Source organism: Cervus canadensis, chromosome 28, assembly GCF_019320065.1.
Source record: "Cervus canadensis isolate Bull #8, Minnesota chromosome 28, ASM1932006v1, whole genome shotgun sequence".
NCBI classification, from domain to species: domain Eukaryota; kingdom Metazoa; phylum Chordata; class Mammalia; order Artiodactyla; family Cervidae; genus Cervus; species Cervus canadensis.
The window spans coordinates 40,160,483-40,176,828 of NC_057413.1; the positions used below are offsets into that span (position 1 = coordinate 40,160,483).

Genomic DNA, 16,346 nt, shown 5'->3' on the forward strand with positions numbered 1-16,346 from the left:
GCCAGGGCCACCATTCAGAACACTCAGCTCTGCTGGACAGGGTGAAGGCCCGACCCAGGGCCTGCAATTAAGTGAAAACACCAGCATCTGGGAGCCGATGCACCGGGTCCCCGCCTGGGTGACAAGTAACTCTCCTCCCCTCTGATCTCCCTTTCCCTTCAACACACACACACAGTGATACGGCTGAGGACACAGCTGAGTCCTGAGCGCCAAAGAGTCCTGAAAGCATGGATCTGGTGAACCCACCATTTGCTAATGTATTTGTCAATTAAGTTTCTTTCATGCTACAGACCTTGAAACCCAACTCACCATCTCCCGGCCAAGGTCATAGGTCTGTCTCACAAAACTACATGGCGGGTAAGATCCAAATTTGCTTGTCAACTGCCTGGAGTGTGGGCCCTACAAGGTTCTCAGGCTCCCAGATCAGTCTGCAAAAATGTATCTAATCTGAAATCAACCAGAACCACTAAGGAGACACATCAGGGAAAATGTTCCTTCTAACTCCCAGTCCCAACTCACCCTTGTCTGCTGCTCCAGCAGGAGAGGCTGGTGGTGCTCGGTGTTAACACCCACGCGCAGGGCCTGACAGGCAGCACACGTCCACAGTGCCCGCCGCCGGTCCACACTAACCGGTACATCTGTGCTGGGGATGCAGCCGTGCCCAACAGAGGCATGGCAGGGGCCCCGGGACCTGAAGGCCACTGGACGGAGTTTCTGGTACATTACAGGGTCACGGAGCAGGTTACCCAGGGACTTCAGGGCGCAATAAAATCACTGACACACATGAAAATAGGGTTTTTGTTTCTTTTTTTTTTTTTGGTGTGTGTTAATTTAATCATACAAATATTCATTTATACAGTAAGGAAAAACCTCCTCATCTTCATCTCCTCCCAGGCTCCACGAGGCCCCGCCATGAACACCCACCCAGCTTGCTTGCTACATGCCAGTGTCCAGGAGGCAGCAGCTAAGCCGCTCCAGCATTCACCCAGGGAAACAGAAAAGGCGGGGTGGGGCGGGGAACCGGCTTACACTTCTGGGGCCTGGCAACCCCACCACCCTCTCCTGCCGGGGCTCACGTTCAATTTGGGGAGGTGTTCATTCTTACACCTTCTTCCCTCCTTGGGCAGCCTGGGGCCACACTAGCTGTCCTGGTGAGGTTCTTTTCTGGCTGCAAGTGCCTTTGATGGACTAAAGTTTATGGCCAGTCCTTGATAGGGGAGAGAAGGCTTGTTTCTTGTAGAAAAATGCCCCAAATTCAACTGTCCCCATGGCAAAAAGAAAAAAAGCATGCACACGTGCACACACACCCACACACACCTCACTCCATGCACACAGAGAGGTTCCTCGCAAGCCTGAGCCCCTCTACCTCCCTTGCTGGGCTCAGGTCCTGAAGGACGGCACCTGCCTCCCCTCCTGGCTGCGAGACACAGGTGGTCCTGCCCAGAGGCAGCCTGCCATTTGGTAAAAGAGTCCAAGAGGAACTGAGCGGGTAGCCTCTGCCGCCCTACCAGGATGGGAGAAGAGGGACTCCAGGACTTGCTCGGAACTCAAATCAGGGAGAGGAGACAGATGATGGCACATGGGCCTCCAGGTCCTGGGGCAACCTCGGACTCCTCCCGCCCCTACTCCACGGCTCTGGTCTCGGCAAGGAGCCCACCTCTCCGAAGATGTGTACGGAAATGGTTTTGTTCTTGGGAGGGAAGCCAACATGCTTGGGACAATTACCTTTCCAGGTGAGATTGCCGAGAAGCAAGAGGAGGAGCAGGAGCCCCTGGCAGGGCCAGACCCACTGACGGTGACCTGTGAAGCCAATGCTGAGTAACAAACAGCAGGCAGCTCCTCCGGGAAGAGGGGAACGGGCGGCTGGTGTGGGGCAGACCAGGAGGCCGGGAATCAGGGGATGTAGAGCCTCCTGTGATCCCGTGTGGGCAGCTGAAGATGCGATGCCAGCAAGCGAGCAGGGGGCTGGGCGGGGGTGCACTCCAGGGCGGCAGCGTCCGGGAGGCTGGCACCAACGGTGGCGGCAGTCTGGGCCTGACAGGGCCCTCAAACAAAAAGCCATCGTGAGCCCCTGGCTTGGGCCTGTGGGGGCCTGGGCGCCTGGCAGGGACTCCCGTCTACTCTGCTGGGAACGGGGTGCTCTGTGTGCATAGAGAGTAGGTGCCCCAGTGCGAGCCCTAGCTCCACCCTCCCTCCAGTGGACCAGAGTTTACTCCCCCTTTTATCTGGGGGTGGGGAGGCATTGGGGAAATTTCATACAAGCTTTTCTCTCACAGTCAAGCTTTTAAAAAAACAACAGTCTCAGAAGAGGATGAGGAGGCACGAACACCACACATGTTCGGAACTCAGACACCCAGAGACAGGCAGGCAGACCCTCACCCACACCCAGGCTATACGACCCCTTGCAGCCGCTCATCAACCTGGCCTCCCTGCCGGTTCCCACCCCCCGGGACGGGGACGGCGTGGCAACAGGCAGGCGATCCAGCAACCGCACCCTAGATCCGTATCCCGGCTATCAAACCAACCAAGACTCGGGGAAGGAGGGGCTGAGAAGAGAAGAGGGCCTTTGCATATTCTTGTATCTTTGGCAGACAGCTGTTCTGGCCTGGTTCCAGCTCCCCATGGAGGCGTCCACATCCCAGCCTGCTCAGAACCCACAGGGCGCCCATGGGGCCACCCGCTCCTGTGAGCAGCCGCCCGTCCGCCCGGGCTCCGCTGGGCTGCCCCGAGCCCGCCTCCTCCCAGTCACTAAGCATCCTGCGTGGGGCGGGGGTCCTTTCTTTCCCAGCAAAACGTGGTCTCCAAGATCACGCGGTCAGTAAGCGTGGCCCTTCCCTGGGGCTACGTTTTCATACCTGAACAGCCCAGCCTCGGCTAACAGGCTGCGAAGACACCACACGGGACAATGGCAGGGAGACACGGGGGAGGGAGCTGTGTGACAACAGAGAAGCACGGGCACCTCCACCCCGCCTGCTGCACGCTCGCTGGGGAGCAGCACCGACCCTGGCGTGCGGGCGCATCTCGCGCACGCACACACGCAGCACAGAGGCACCGCCCCCAGAGTGAACGGGGAGTTGCTGTGTGCCAAGAATCCGAGAGAGGCGTGCAATGAGCGTGCTGGTGCGGGAACGGAGGTGATCTGAGCTGTCACACGCGTGTGCAGGCGGACACCTCCCGGCCTCAGAAGCTCCGTCACCTGTGCTCTGTCCTCCAGGCTTCCGCTGCTGGCCACACAGGGAAGTCTGGTCTTCGGAGAGGTTCTGGTGGTAACAAGCCACAGGGTTGACACATACAAATGTCAAAGGTGTAAATCAACAGAAGATTAAAGAGAAAAGAGGAGGAAAAGCGTGGTAATTCACTGGCTGGCGCCATTAAAAACAAACGGGGTCAGAGACTCGAGGAGTCAGGAGGCGCGGCAGGTGTCCCCATGCGGCGCCGACCCGCACGGTCCCCGAGCAGGCCACGCCAGCTTTTAACCTGAATCGCTTCCAGAGCAAGCAGCTATTCTATAAACAGCATGTTATCCCTTATCTAAAAAAAAAAAAAAAAAAGTTGGGAAAGAGGGGAAAAAATTAACATGTGCTCAAAACTACAACCTGTCTGTAGGCAAAATAATTTTTGTTTAAAAAGATGGCTTTTTTCCCCCATTTAAACATTTTTTTCTTTTCCTTCCCGAGCAACCTAGTGATTTGTTAGACTGACACCTAACAAACAAAGCCCAAAGTGGCTGCATGGATCTCTTCCTGGTAGCCTCAACACCACTCCTGTGACTCGGCACTCACACATGCACACTTAGTTTACTCAAAACTAGTCTTTTCTGCGTCTTCCTCTTCTTCCAGGACGGGGGTCAGAGCCAGGGGTCCGTGCGATGTGGTCTGCAATCCAGAGGAACCCCTTGCCCTCCCCCCCCAGAGTCAAGCCTTCTGTCTTTTGTTAGTTTTTCTTCTTGCTGACACCCGTTTAAGACTGGCCGAAGGGGTAAGGCCCGTGGAGCCCCTGGAAGAGAGTGAACACAGTCAGTGGTGGCGGACACAGCAGGGACAACGAGACAACCAACCCAAGTAAAAGAACCCACGGTTCCCAGTGAGCCAGAAGCCAAGCCCCGAGGCACAAACATGGCTCGAGGGCTGACTTTGCCACGCAAATCCTCAGGAGGCCACAGATCGCAGAGTGCGAGGTGCAGAGTGTCATCCCTCAAACACATCCAAGAGAGAGGAGGCTGGTGGGCAGACTCCTCATCTCTCAACTTCTACATCAACTGGAACCAACTTCCCTCCACCCAGGTCACAAAGTCTTCCTTCCATCTAGACAACGCCTTACATCTCTGCTAAAGATCCTCGGACACCACTTTCTGCACCTTAACCTCAGATGTAGGCTACTGTGGGCTGATGACACACACATATATCAACCACACAGACACTGGAGCAGAAACAGTAGCCGTCCAGCAGGCACCTAGGAAAGGCACGGCAGCAGGGGCTTGGCGTACATTGTCTTTACCTCTCACCCCAAAGGCCAGGTGAGTGTTGTTATACCCATCTGACCGATGCCCATCTGACTGCAAACATGAGGAGATTTGTTCAAAGTCATGTAGGTAGTAAAGGGCAGAGCCCAGAGCCAAGCCCAGGTCTGATCTTTATTCTCTTCACATTGCCTCTCCCTGGCCATGTGATGATGAGGTTTGTTCCAAATTCCCAAAGGCGTTTTCTCTGCTGCTTGGCTGGTGGAGAAAGCACCACAGTCTCACTTTTCCCTTATGTTAAGAATGAGACACCAAGAGGTGCCAACCCCAAAACAGCTGCATGAATTCGCTGGAGGATGTCCTGAGCCTCCCCACTCCACCACTCCCTGGAGCGTGCACCTTGAAGAGACCTGGTCAATGCCAAGACCTGGGCGGGCAAAGGTAACTGGGAACGAGCCTCACAAAAGGTCCGACACCCCAAGCTGACTCAGAAGCAGCAGGGCCCTTGGACCATTAGCTTGTTAAAGACGTGGATGGTTAGAATCTGATTTTGTTTTAAAAAAGGACACTTTCCTTTGGGAAAAAATGCAAAAAAGTGCATGCTTGCAGGGCTGCCAATGATCAGACAGAATCCCCTTTTGTTTGCTGCCATCTCTCCAGCACACCTGTCCCTGAGCGGCACTTGTCGGTGCCCAGGAAGTACTACTGAATTAATAACTAGAAGAAGACAGGCATTTCTCAGACTACTACCTGGAGCATCAGACCCTTTTGAGTCATGAGAATACTGGCCTTTACAAACCAAGCTTTTCCTGTTGTTGTTGTTTTTGGTCACACAGTATGGCATGTGGGGTCTCAGCTCCCCGACCAGGGACTGAACCTGTGCTCCTTGCATTGAAAGGTGGAGCCTTAACCACCTGACTACTGGGGAAGTCCTCTATACCAAGTTTTTAAACAGCCACCCAATTTGGGGACACACGCATCCGGGTCATGCACCCGTCTGATCACAGCCTCCTAAGTCCCAGAGAGGGGGGCTCCCTGGGAGCAGTTAGCTCGAGACGCATAGCTCACACTTGTTCCCAAGGCGGTGGGCCGCGGGTTCCACAGAAGCAGGAGGAGATCTGGGTTCTGCTCCTGGCTTTTCCGCTTAGCTCTTCAAGTGGCCCTGAGTAAAGTCCCTTCCCCTCAAAGGATCTCAGACTGCTCCTTTAAATTTACAGATTTAAGGTTCTAGGAGCTGACTCAAAGTACCTAACTCAAGAGGCTGAAAACCAATATTCTAAGGAAAAAAAAAAAAAAAAAAGTCCTTTGATCATGCTTATTTAGACCAGAGGTCAAAGCTACCAAGAGTAAGGAACATGAGATTCAAGTTTTTAGTTTTCAGGGGTTTTTTTATCCCCCAGTGGAAAACACTGAAATTGTTTTCTGTCTTTTTATTTCCTCCCCCATAAAAAGCCTCAAGAGATCAGATACAGGTCTCGAGCTGCCTGATGGTACTGCCGAAGGAGTGAAAATGGGGGACAGACAGGCCAGTAACGACATAGCGTCAGCTATGTGCCGGGTGCTGCTGGAGCAGGTGAAAATGTTCTCCTGAATTTTCACACAGATAAACTGGGCTAAGCATGCTCTCCAAGCTCACAGAAGTGAGGCAGTAACCTGACTGAGAGCACAGAGCTGGTGAGCGGAGCGGCGGTGGTTAAAATGCCATGTCTGCCAGTCCCCAATTCTCTGTGCTGCCAGCAGGCGAGTGGAGGCTGTCACTACCTCGGTGGTCACAGACCCATCCACTCGGCCAAGTGTGGGCAGGACGAGCTAAGGGCTCTCAGACCTCATGGTGCGGGCCTGGCTGGAGGGCCACACGCCCCAGAGGTGGAAATTAAAGCAGCTTAAATCACGCTGCCCTCAGTACTTCCGGACAACGTTCACTCATGAACAACAATCCTAGGAGAATGACAAAGGCGTAGATCCCCATAAGATTTAGAACCAACACAAGGCTCAAAGGGCTTCGTGCAGGAAAGCATGCACAGAGAGAAGAAACCCTGAAAAGCACACACGCTTTCGTCTTCCATGAATTTTTTTTCCCTTTTACCCTAAATTAGACTACTTTCTAGACGGAAGCTTCACACACTTCATGTGGGCCTTTATAAAGCAAGCACTAGCCTTTTGACTTGTCTGGAATGTTTGGAGAAGGGAGTTGATGACTTTGCCAAGGAGTGGTTGCACGTTCCTAATTACAGATAAAGTGGCAGAGAGAGGAGTAAAGATATAGGCATTTTCAGATTTCCACTTGAAGACTCTGGTCCTTAGAATATGCAGTGTGGTATTTAACTAGCTTAGATTAAGAATTATCGTTGACCCCCTATTTACTGAATGAGGTGCTGTGTGCCTTTTGGAAAGAAAAATGCCACCTAATTCCCTTTCATCCAGAGAATGGCATATTGGAGTTGTTGACGTTTAATTAGTGCAAAAACATGGCTTGAAGAACAAGCTCGATCTTCCTTCCCCCCCAGATTAACTACTATCGCTTCAAGGAAGAGAGAGGGAGCTGAGTCTATTTCAACACTACTTGATCATCTAGACTCCCCACAAGCAGGATTACAGGCATCACAAGTGGGTCACAGAACACAGCAATGCAACCCCAGTCACAGAGGAGAAGCCTGGCAGAGATTACAAGAACAGCTTGTCCAGGGTGTCCAATGGCAGAAGGCCGAGCAGGAAGTGCCTTTCCTAAGAGTGGGATGGAGGTATATTCGAAACGAGGGCCCCATCCACATTTCAGGTTCCACTGGAGTTCCAAGACCCCGTGTAACAGGTTCTGGTGGCTAATGTCTCCAACGCCAGTCTAAAAGTAGGGTTTGGTAATATAGGTAAGTGTTCCCTCTCTCCTGAGACCTAGCCGCTCTTCAACTTGTTACCCCTGGGAAAAGCAAATGCCAAATATTTTCATTAGCCTGGCGTCCCTGACATCTCCTCTACAGCCTCTGTGCCACTAATAAGGAAAACAGATCAAGGGATGGATGCATCAGATGGTACCACAGAGCCCAGAGTTAAACTCCAACAAGCAGAGAAGGAGGTCATCACAGCATGATTACAAACCTCACTGAGTTTGATGCAAGTTACCCTCCTCTCTATGAGGATTCATCTCTCCCCACATCACTAGCAGCAAGGCTGGATTTAGGCATACTAATAGAGGGTGTGAATGACAAAACCCAGAGAAGAACTCCTCTATCTGCCTCTCCAGGTCTAAAAACCCCCAGGACCAACTTGCACAGAAATGGCTTTTCAAGGGCTGCATTTCTTGGGAGAGGCCCCACATCTGCGAAGGGACCAGAAAGCATTCCTGACGAAAGAGTGGCAGACTTTAGGTCCACAGGTGTTGAGGTGCTGCCTGTTTGCCTCAGTCTTCCCTAAGCTTTGCGATGGACACTGTCATGGCTGTGAGCCCTGGGACCTCAATTCTACTGGCAATGGGGCAGGTGAGTCCCCTTAAACTGCTCGAGGCCCACACTAGCCAGCTAAGACAGAGAGAGGGGCCTCCCTGCTCGTGGGCGTCTGGGAAGAGACTCTGGCCTCAGGCCAGCTGGACTGTGCTTCTGAAAGGTAATAACCATTGTGAGCCAAAATTTGGCTAACCTCCTAAAATATTTTTAAAAGAGAACACTTGTAGACATAAACAGACAAGCTCAGTTTCATTCATCACAATCTTCTGAAAGGACAACTTAAGATCTAGTACTTGTGGACCTGGGCTCAAAGCAAAACTAAAAATAAAATTATCTCTATGATTTGTTTTTCACAATGGTTGATAAAATCAGTGATTTGGTTTTCACTGATTTTATGTGAATGGGCACCTACAATATCTTTAAATTCTTCCTAAAATTACACAGAAATCAAAATAACTTTTCTAAAAAGGAGTACCAAAAACCTCAGGAAACTAGTTTTGTTTCAGCTGGAATACTTATTGATGTTTATCAGTAGGAAGATCGTGCTATTAGAAGAGAAAGTCACCCTTTCAAGATGGTAGAACCTGTTTCTGCCACTTATTTGTGCCTGGCATACAGTTAAGACCCAGGTGTCAGTAAAATGAATGAATGAACCGTGGAATACTCTGCATTGCTGAGCCATCTGTTTAAGCTTCCAGGGGAGAAAGAAAGATTAAAATTCCTAATGAAACAAGGATGTCTTATGAGGGCTTTTGGGGTTACTCTTTCTATATGAGAGCTGGTTTAGACAAAGCATCACAACACAAAAACTTTCACATACCTGTCTTTATTTTGTTTGTGATTTGATTTAAATAAATAAAAAGGTTCATGCTGGTTAATAAAAAGGCAAGCGTGTTTGCTGCACGGCTGTGAAACAGCATGGTCTCGCTCTGTGTACTGATGGAGCATCAGATAACGTCACTGGGCCCTCCTCTCTCTCTTCCCGGGCCAGCCCTAGTCAACGCTTTGCCCACCTAGCACTTCTTTTGTATTGCTTATGTGCCCCGAATGCAAACACAGATGAATACACAGTTTAGTACTAAGTTCTGTTCTGATCCTGCACTGCAGATCTGCTGCAGGGAGGCCCTGTCACGGGCCTGGCTTGGCTGGTGAAGGCCAGAGACTGACCAAGCCCTGATGGAAGCTATTCATCCCTCGTTAATTAGAAGTCAAGTCTGTACTGCCGCAACAGGCAGCGCAGTGAGGACTCCTCTCTCAGGAGCACACAAAGCAAGGCCTTTCCCTTAAGAGGTGCTGACCACTCGAGGTGGCTCGCTGGCGGGACAGCAGGGCCAGACCAGCATGACGGGAACTTCTGTGGATGCTTTAACCTTGGTGTTCAAGCCACATTCATGTGACAGTCCTCAAAATCTCAAAGATGTATTTGATGCAGTGGCTGAAGACAAGTGTGAGAATCAGCCAAAGAAAAGAAAACAAATGTACTTTTATGCATGAAAACTGCTCATGGGATAGGCTCAGTTCACAGCCTTCTGCGTCAAAGTTGTGCTTAAAAGCTTAACTCAGTTTTAAGCATGGTGAACTCGTGTTTTAAAAAGCCCTGTATAGCATTTTTTATACTTACCTCAATAAGACAGTTTTTCTGTTGCTCTTAACTAACTTCTACAATCCTACTGGGGACCTTCTCCATCCTCCCTCTAGCCACCCACCCACCCATTCCTTCCATCATGCATCCCTCATTCTTCCTCTGTCATTCATCCTCCCATCCTCCCAAGCTCCCTAGGACTAAGCTTTCAGAGCCTTCACCTACCTCCTGACAGATCAAGAAAATCACCATAAAGAATAAAACTCAAACATCACTGCGAATGAAACTGTATTACTGAAAATCCTACAAGGGGATGAAGGATATTGGCTAAGTTCGACTTCCCCTTTCATTAAAGACTTCAGAAAAGGCTATTTACTATTTGAAATTCTAACCCCCAAGATATCATGTACTAGCAAGTGTGCTAGAATCCAGGTGACATGCTGGCAGACAGAGAGCTTGCTCATGGCCATCTCCTAGGGTACAGTAGATTCCTAGAAAGGAAGAAAGAAGTGATAAGAGTCTCACTGGGGAGGCCACCTAAAAGGAGGGAAAGCTTCCCCATGTTCCCCGCCACGTGGCCACTGGTACCATCCCGTGGGAGCCCTGAGGCACGGGGTGAGGCTGCCGGCCCCACCTCCTCTCGCAGTCTCCATTCAAGCCCCAGTACTCCCCCGCCTCTCTCACAGCGGATTCACAGCATCACCTCCCCTACCCTGGACAACACTGGCTGAGGGAGAGTAAACAGTCTCTCCTTCAGCCATACTTGCTTCATCTTGCCACTTCCCTGCTCAAAAGCATTGTGGGTGCTCTTGTTTCCTTTCACATTAAAGGTGAACTCTGCTTTGCCTGGCTTTCAAAGGCTGTCCTCCAAAATTCACCCCACCCTCTTTAAGCACACCTCACTCAGGACAGTCAGGCTGGTTGGTGTCCCTGGAACACTGCCTGTGAATGCCTCTGGGCCTTCCTGCATGTGGTTCCTTTTTCCTCCAAATCAGTTTGAATCTATCATTTTACTTTCTTTTTTGGGGGGAGGGGGTCATACTGCACGGCATGTGGGATCTCAGTTCCCTGACCAGGGATGGAACTCAGGCCCTTGCAATGCAAGTACAGAGTCCTGACCACTGGACCACCATGGAAGTTTCAGTATGAATCTATCATTCATCAAGATATCAGTTTCCTGGCTATTCCCAAACCTCACTGCCTTCTCCTTCCTTCAAATTCAAGAGCACTCAAAACTCAATATACTCCATCTTTACTGGTCTCATTCTTTCTTCTGAGATAGTCACATTTATGTAATCAGACTAAATTCTTTGAAGATTAGGAAGGATTAACACAGGCTGAGCAACCAAGGACATGTCCCTTATTGACTAAACACCAAAGCTCCCTATTAGTTCTGACTTGCCCTTAGGTGGTGAAATTATAGCAAAAAGCCCAAGACCTTGGACATTCAAGCTTCTGCAGGTCAATGTCCACAGTTTTTTGTGTGTGTGTGTGTGTGTGTGTGTGTGTAATAAAGTTTTATTAAAGTATAAAGGAGATAGAGAAAGCTTCTGACATAGGCATCAGAAGGGGGCAAAAGAGTACCCCCAATGTCCACAGTTTTGACAAGGGTCTCCCTGAGCAGAGCTCTAAGGAAGCCCACACGGTCCCCCTGACGTACAGCCGCCCTGGATCTCACATTGTGCACCTGGTCCTGCTGGAGTCGGGGCAGACCTGGGTGAGAACACCTGCACGGCACACATCCGCACATTTCTGAATTAAACTTATCTCTTTGAACCTGTAAATTGAGAAAGTCCCACTCTGAGAATTTTCATCAGAAATTAAAATGCTAAATTCGGAGTACAGGGAAAAGAATACATCCTTACAAGTGAAGTAAAAATACAGGAACACTAGCTCTGTTTCAGTTACGAGACTGTCCAGGTGTCGGCTCAGCCTAAAACAATGCTCAGAGCCTCAAAGCACAGAAGACGGAGCGGGCGTTCAGCTTTGAAGCTGTTGAGGTACAAGAGGGAGAGTTCCTGGAGGTAGCTTTTTATTCTCAAATAGTAATGTTACAAACAACAAAAGACTTTTTCTAAGGCTCATGGTGTTTGCTTAATTTATTTTTAAAATGCACATATGACCCATGCCAATGCAAACACCAGCAAGGCTGGGAGGACTTTACAGGTTCTTCTGGGCTCTCAGAAGGAAGTCATCTTAATATCATTAAACCAGAGTTTCCTAGCAAACCTCTTCTGTACAAAATGTGCTAATCTGCCAGCAAACTGGGTCAGCTTCCTCAGGTGCTGGGCACTGCTTTCTCCTTGGCCACGAATTCTTTTGTGCTCCTGAAGATGAACAAGGTCTCTATCACCTGACATTAAGTGTAGAGACTACCTTCAGAGAACAGCAAACAAACTTTCCTTCCTGCCAGCAGGCCTCAGCATAACGTAGTCTAGAACATAAGACTCAAACTGGGTTCCCTGAGTTCCAGCCCACTGCCCACCCCCAATCTGAGCGAGTCATTTGAGCAAGTGAATGTGAGCAAGTCAGTGACAACTTCCTTACTGGTTGTTACACTTGGGGCCAGGGAGGTGCTATTGGCTTCCAGTGGGTAAACGTCAGGGATGTTACTGAACATCTTAGACTGCATACGATCTGCACCACCCTGCAACAAAAGAAGACTCATCTGACCTAAAATGCCAATAGTCTTATTCGGCTGGCTGAGAGAACCCTGCTCAACACAGACTCATCATTTCGTGGACTGCAACCAGGCTCACAGTGTTAGATATCATCCGTATGAAATGACTCCCAAATATGTATCTCCACCAAACCCTTTCTCCTGAACCATATTACCAATTTGGATACACAACAGCCTCCCTGATACCTCCATTTGGATGTTTATAGAAATCTCCAATGTATTCCAAGTGGAATTCCTGATCTCTCCCTACCTCTCCCACAGCCTTTCCTCTCTCCATGGACAGCAATTCCACCTTTTCATTTGCTCAGGCCAAAACCTTGTTGTCATCGTTTATTCCCCCTTACACCACGCTTCCAACTCATTAGCAAATCCTGTTCGTTCTAGCTAATAAAGCAGACCCAGACACAGATCACTGCTCCAACCTATCTGGCTACCACTCTGGCACAAAGTGCCCATTCTCTTTATCCACATGATTGCACTAACTTCCCCACTGGTCCCCTGCTTCTATCCTTGTCCTTTACTCTCCACATGAGTGTCAGACACTGATCTTTCACTACATGAAGTCAGATCACATCACCCCTCTGCTCAAACTCCTTTAATGGTTCCAACCTCTGCTCCTCAGGGCAAAAGCCCAAGCTTTTGAAGCCAAGCTTCACAAATCCTTCCACGATCTGGTTTCCATCCTGCAACTTCCCCTCCTTCTACCTTCTCTTACCCACTGTGGTCTTGAACAAACCACGTAAGCTTCCACTTCAGGGCTCATGCTAACTGTAAAATATTCATTGTCCAGATAGCCTTTGCAGAAACAAAATCTGGCTTTAAAGGGAGTAAGACAGCCCTAAGCATGTTCTAGCTTTAAAATATTATGTTCAAAGGAAGATTTTAGATTCATTACAGGAAAATGAAAAAAACTCCAGACTCTATCTTCTGGCCACAGTCAAGGAATACAGACAAGGTGCTGCTGTCACAAAAGTGAGTTAAAGGAAATTTCAGTGTCACCAAACATCTATACCCAAGTGACCATGAGGTTCCAGGGAATCGTTTCCCTTTATGGAGGCTGGGGAGAGAGGCTGATTTCTGTAGCTGCCAGAGATATAAGCTTTTGGAGAGAGAGGGGTTTAGCAGTAGAGAAGTCACATAATATCTGGTCAATAATTGGCTTGATTCTCATTTGAAATGTAGCACAGTGTACCACAGAAAGCATGCTATCCCGAGTCCACAGCTGTAAGCTCAGCCAATAAAAATATGTACTTGAATACTACTTGTAACTAGGAAGCAAGGCAGCAGTTGGTCAAGAAAGCAGACTCAGGAGTCAAAAAGAACTGGTTCAGTTCATATCCTGGTTTTACCACTTTCGAGCTGCATGACCTTGGGCAGGTCATGGAACCTATGCACCCTGTCTCAGCAGTTGTAAACAGGGATAATGACAGAGCCTGTGTCATGGCCCTGTTGTGTGGACTAAAAGAAACGGACGTCAGACTGCTGCCTCTGCCTCTGCCTCTGCCTCTGCCTCTGGGGGCTGGGAGGCAGGGAGGTGACTGGTGTTTTTATAATAAACTTGGTAGAACTACTTAGCTCCTTATACTATGTACACTGATAATTTTAACAAAAATTAAATTGAAAAAGTCCTCCACACAGTGCCTGGCAGAGTTAAGTGCTCAACAAGTTTGTATAACTGATTACCACACTGGCCCCCACAGGGGAGGGGGCGGGTGCATGTTTCTGCTAGCTGCCCCTCGACAGAAGAACACAGTTGGACAGAACATCAAGTGACACAGTTTTCCTTTCAGCTTCTTTGCGCCATCTTTAAACCTCTCAGGGAAAGGGGTTGCACCCGAGCATAAGGCATTGGGAAGGATGTGCTGCCCTCCACCGTCGGCAGTCCAGCTAAGGACACCAACCACCAGCCTGTGGGTCAAATTCAGTGCCCTCTGAACCAAGCAAATGTTGGGCCCACTTCCATTAAATCATTTCTTATTATTATGTTACACTGACTGGACTGTGTAGATAAGATCCATAAGTCATTACACCCTCAGGCCCATAAAGCAGATTTGCCTTTTCTAAACTTCTCCCTATAACCTCCTGTTGTTGTTCAGTGGCTAAGCTGTGTCTGACTCTTTACGACCCCATGGACTGCAGCATGCCAGGCCTCCCTGTCCTTCACTATCTCCTGGAGTTTTCTCAGATTCATGTCCACTGAGTCAGTGATTCTATCTAGCCATGTCATCCTCTGCCTACGTTTCTAAACCCTCACCTAAGCAGAGAAAAATGAGCTCTTCCTTGCTGTAGGTTAGAAGAAAGGTGATTTCTGATATAATAAAAGCAGACCAACTTTTTCAGCTCCAGATCCAAGATATACTAAAGGGTGATTGTCAGAGAGAGAGAAAGAGGAGCAGGTGGAAATTGTGGGCAGGCAGAGCAGATGGCACTCGGCAGTGGCTGACGCTCGAAGAGCACGAGGAACCTCCCCCAAAGATAATAACACGTTTCTTCTTCTGAACCAGCACTTGGCGGAAGTAATAACAGTGGTTCAGGCTGTAATCAGTTTAAAGGAGGAGTATATGACAAACAGCAGCTCCAAACATTAAAAGAAAAAAAAAAAAAAGAGCAAATGGAAAATAAGAGGTATAGTCCAAGTAACAAAATGAATAAATGAATTTGAGATTCTTTTCAGCTCCTCCAATGTAAATCATTACAACTGCGAGAGGAAGGAAGCAGCATTTGGGATGTCCTGAAGAGCAGGCCCTGGGCTTTGGCCAGTCATGCTCATACTTCCAGCTACCCTGAATAAGACCATTTGGTTTGTATCTTACTCCTCTGTAAGGCCTTTCTTATAAAACATTGAGAAATTTTAAAAATTACTGGCAAGTAAGAAAAAGAAGTATCTAATTTCAACAGGGTTTATTTTCTCGTTCCACACCTCTATAGACTGTTTTCTGCTACTATCTAACACTGTCCAAATAGAAGCTACCCCGGCCTCCAGAGATGAGTCACTGTTAGAACGCATGGCAAGACTATCCTTGAGCCAACAGTGCGACTGTTTGTCCTCACAGGCTCTTGAGCGAATCAAGTAAAAGGGTTCATTAAAACAGCACCAATACTTGGTCTGACTGTTCACCTGGGACAGGTCAGCCACAACTGAGCTGACAATGAGGCCAGCCAATTTTTAACAAAAGCAGTCAGATTTATGACTCCCTGGAGCAGGTCAGCATATACTTACTCACCTTTCTGACTCCCTCTGACAGTTCTCACACAGGGAAGGCCCAGCCCCTCTGGATGTTGAGGGAAGAAGCTAGGACAGATGTTCCCACCCAGAGCTCCCTGACTCCCTGCCCACAGCACAGAGCGCTGGGTCCAGAGAGCTTGGGATACTCAAGGGAGGCAGGGGAAGGGATCCCGGGGTGTCCAGCTCCTGGCACTGACAGATGTGCCCTCACAGAAGGTGCATGGAGCAAGCTTTCCATCTCATCCTACCAACCTTAGCAAGTTAAACTGTAACTATGGCAGCAGCAGGAAACTGGACCGGTCTCCTAAAACTGTGGTCATGGGCTTCCCAGAGCATCATGCTCTCTCCAGCCTTCAGGGAAGGCAGGGAATTTCTTTAGAGTAAATCAAATCTATTGCCAACTCAGTGATCCCTGATACCAGGGCACCAGGTCCTCTGCCTACCTACCCAATAAAGATGACACCTGGGGTGAACTGAACACCCCTGCTCTAACTCTAGATTTCTAGGGGGCTATCTCAGTCTTTCCACTCATTCATAAATAAAAGGGAGCTATTTATTATTAACACCACATGGTTGGTGCACCCTGAGAGTTTAAAAAGTTTTTATTTTTATCAACTAAAAAAAGACATCACTTACTGTAAAGACTCAACAGATAGAGGAACTCCCCCACCCCCCGTCAAAAAAAAAATGCCATAGGCAATCCCCAGTTTACTTTAGAGCCTCTTACTTCAAGTTTTGTGTCTTTCACACCTTGATGATACTTGTCATTGACTCAGTTAATGCTTTTGATCACAGGAAAAACAAAACAAAGGATGATCTAAGCAAAGCCCAGGTTCACCTACTAATACCTTCAGTAATGTGGCACCTGGGTTGGAATCCCAGCTCTGTCCCTCACCAGCTGTGTGATACTGGGGCCAGTCAGCCCCTCAGAGCTTTCATTTTCTTATCAAAATATGAGATGA

The 16,346-nt window shown here is 48.9% G+C and overlaps 1 protein-coding gene across 6 annotated transcripts in view; it reads right to left on the minus strand.

Moving 5' to 3' along the window:
* Positions 1–790: 790 nt before the first annotated feature.
* ILRUN (inflammation and lipid regulator with UBA-like and NBR1-like domains) overlaps positions 791–16,346 on the minus strand; it is a 109,559-nt gene continuing 94,003 nt past the window's right edge. For 4 of the 6 annotated variants that reach the window (XM_043449295.1, XM_043449292.1, XM_043449296.1 and 1 more), the window contains one exon: positions 791–3,996. In XM_043449295.1, coding sequence (XP_043305230.1) covers positions 3,961–3,996 — 36 coding nt within the window. In that variant the 3' untranslated portion in view covers positions 791–3,960. Of the gene's footprint in view, positions 9,970–16,346 lie in introns of all 6 variants that reach the window. The other 2 variants (XM_043449293.1, XM_043449297.1) reach the window with 1 other exon arrangement.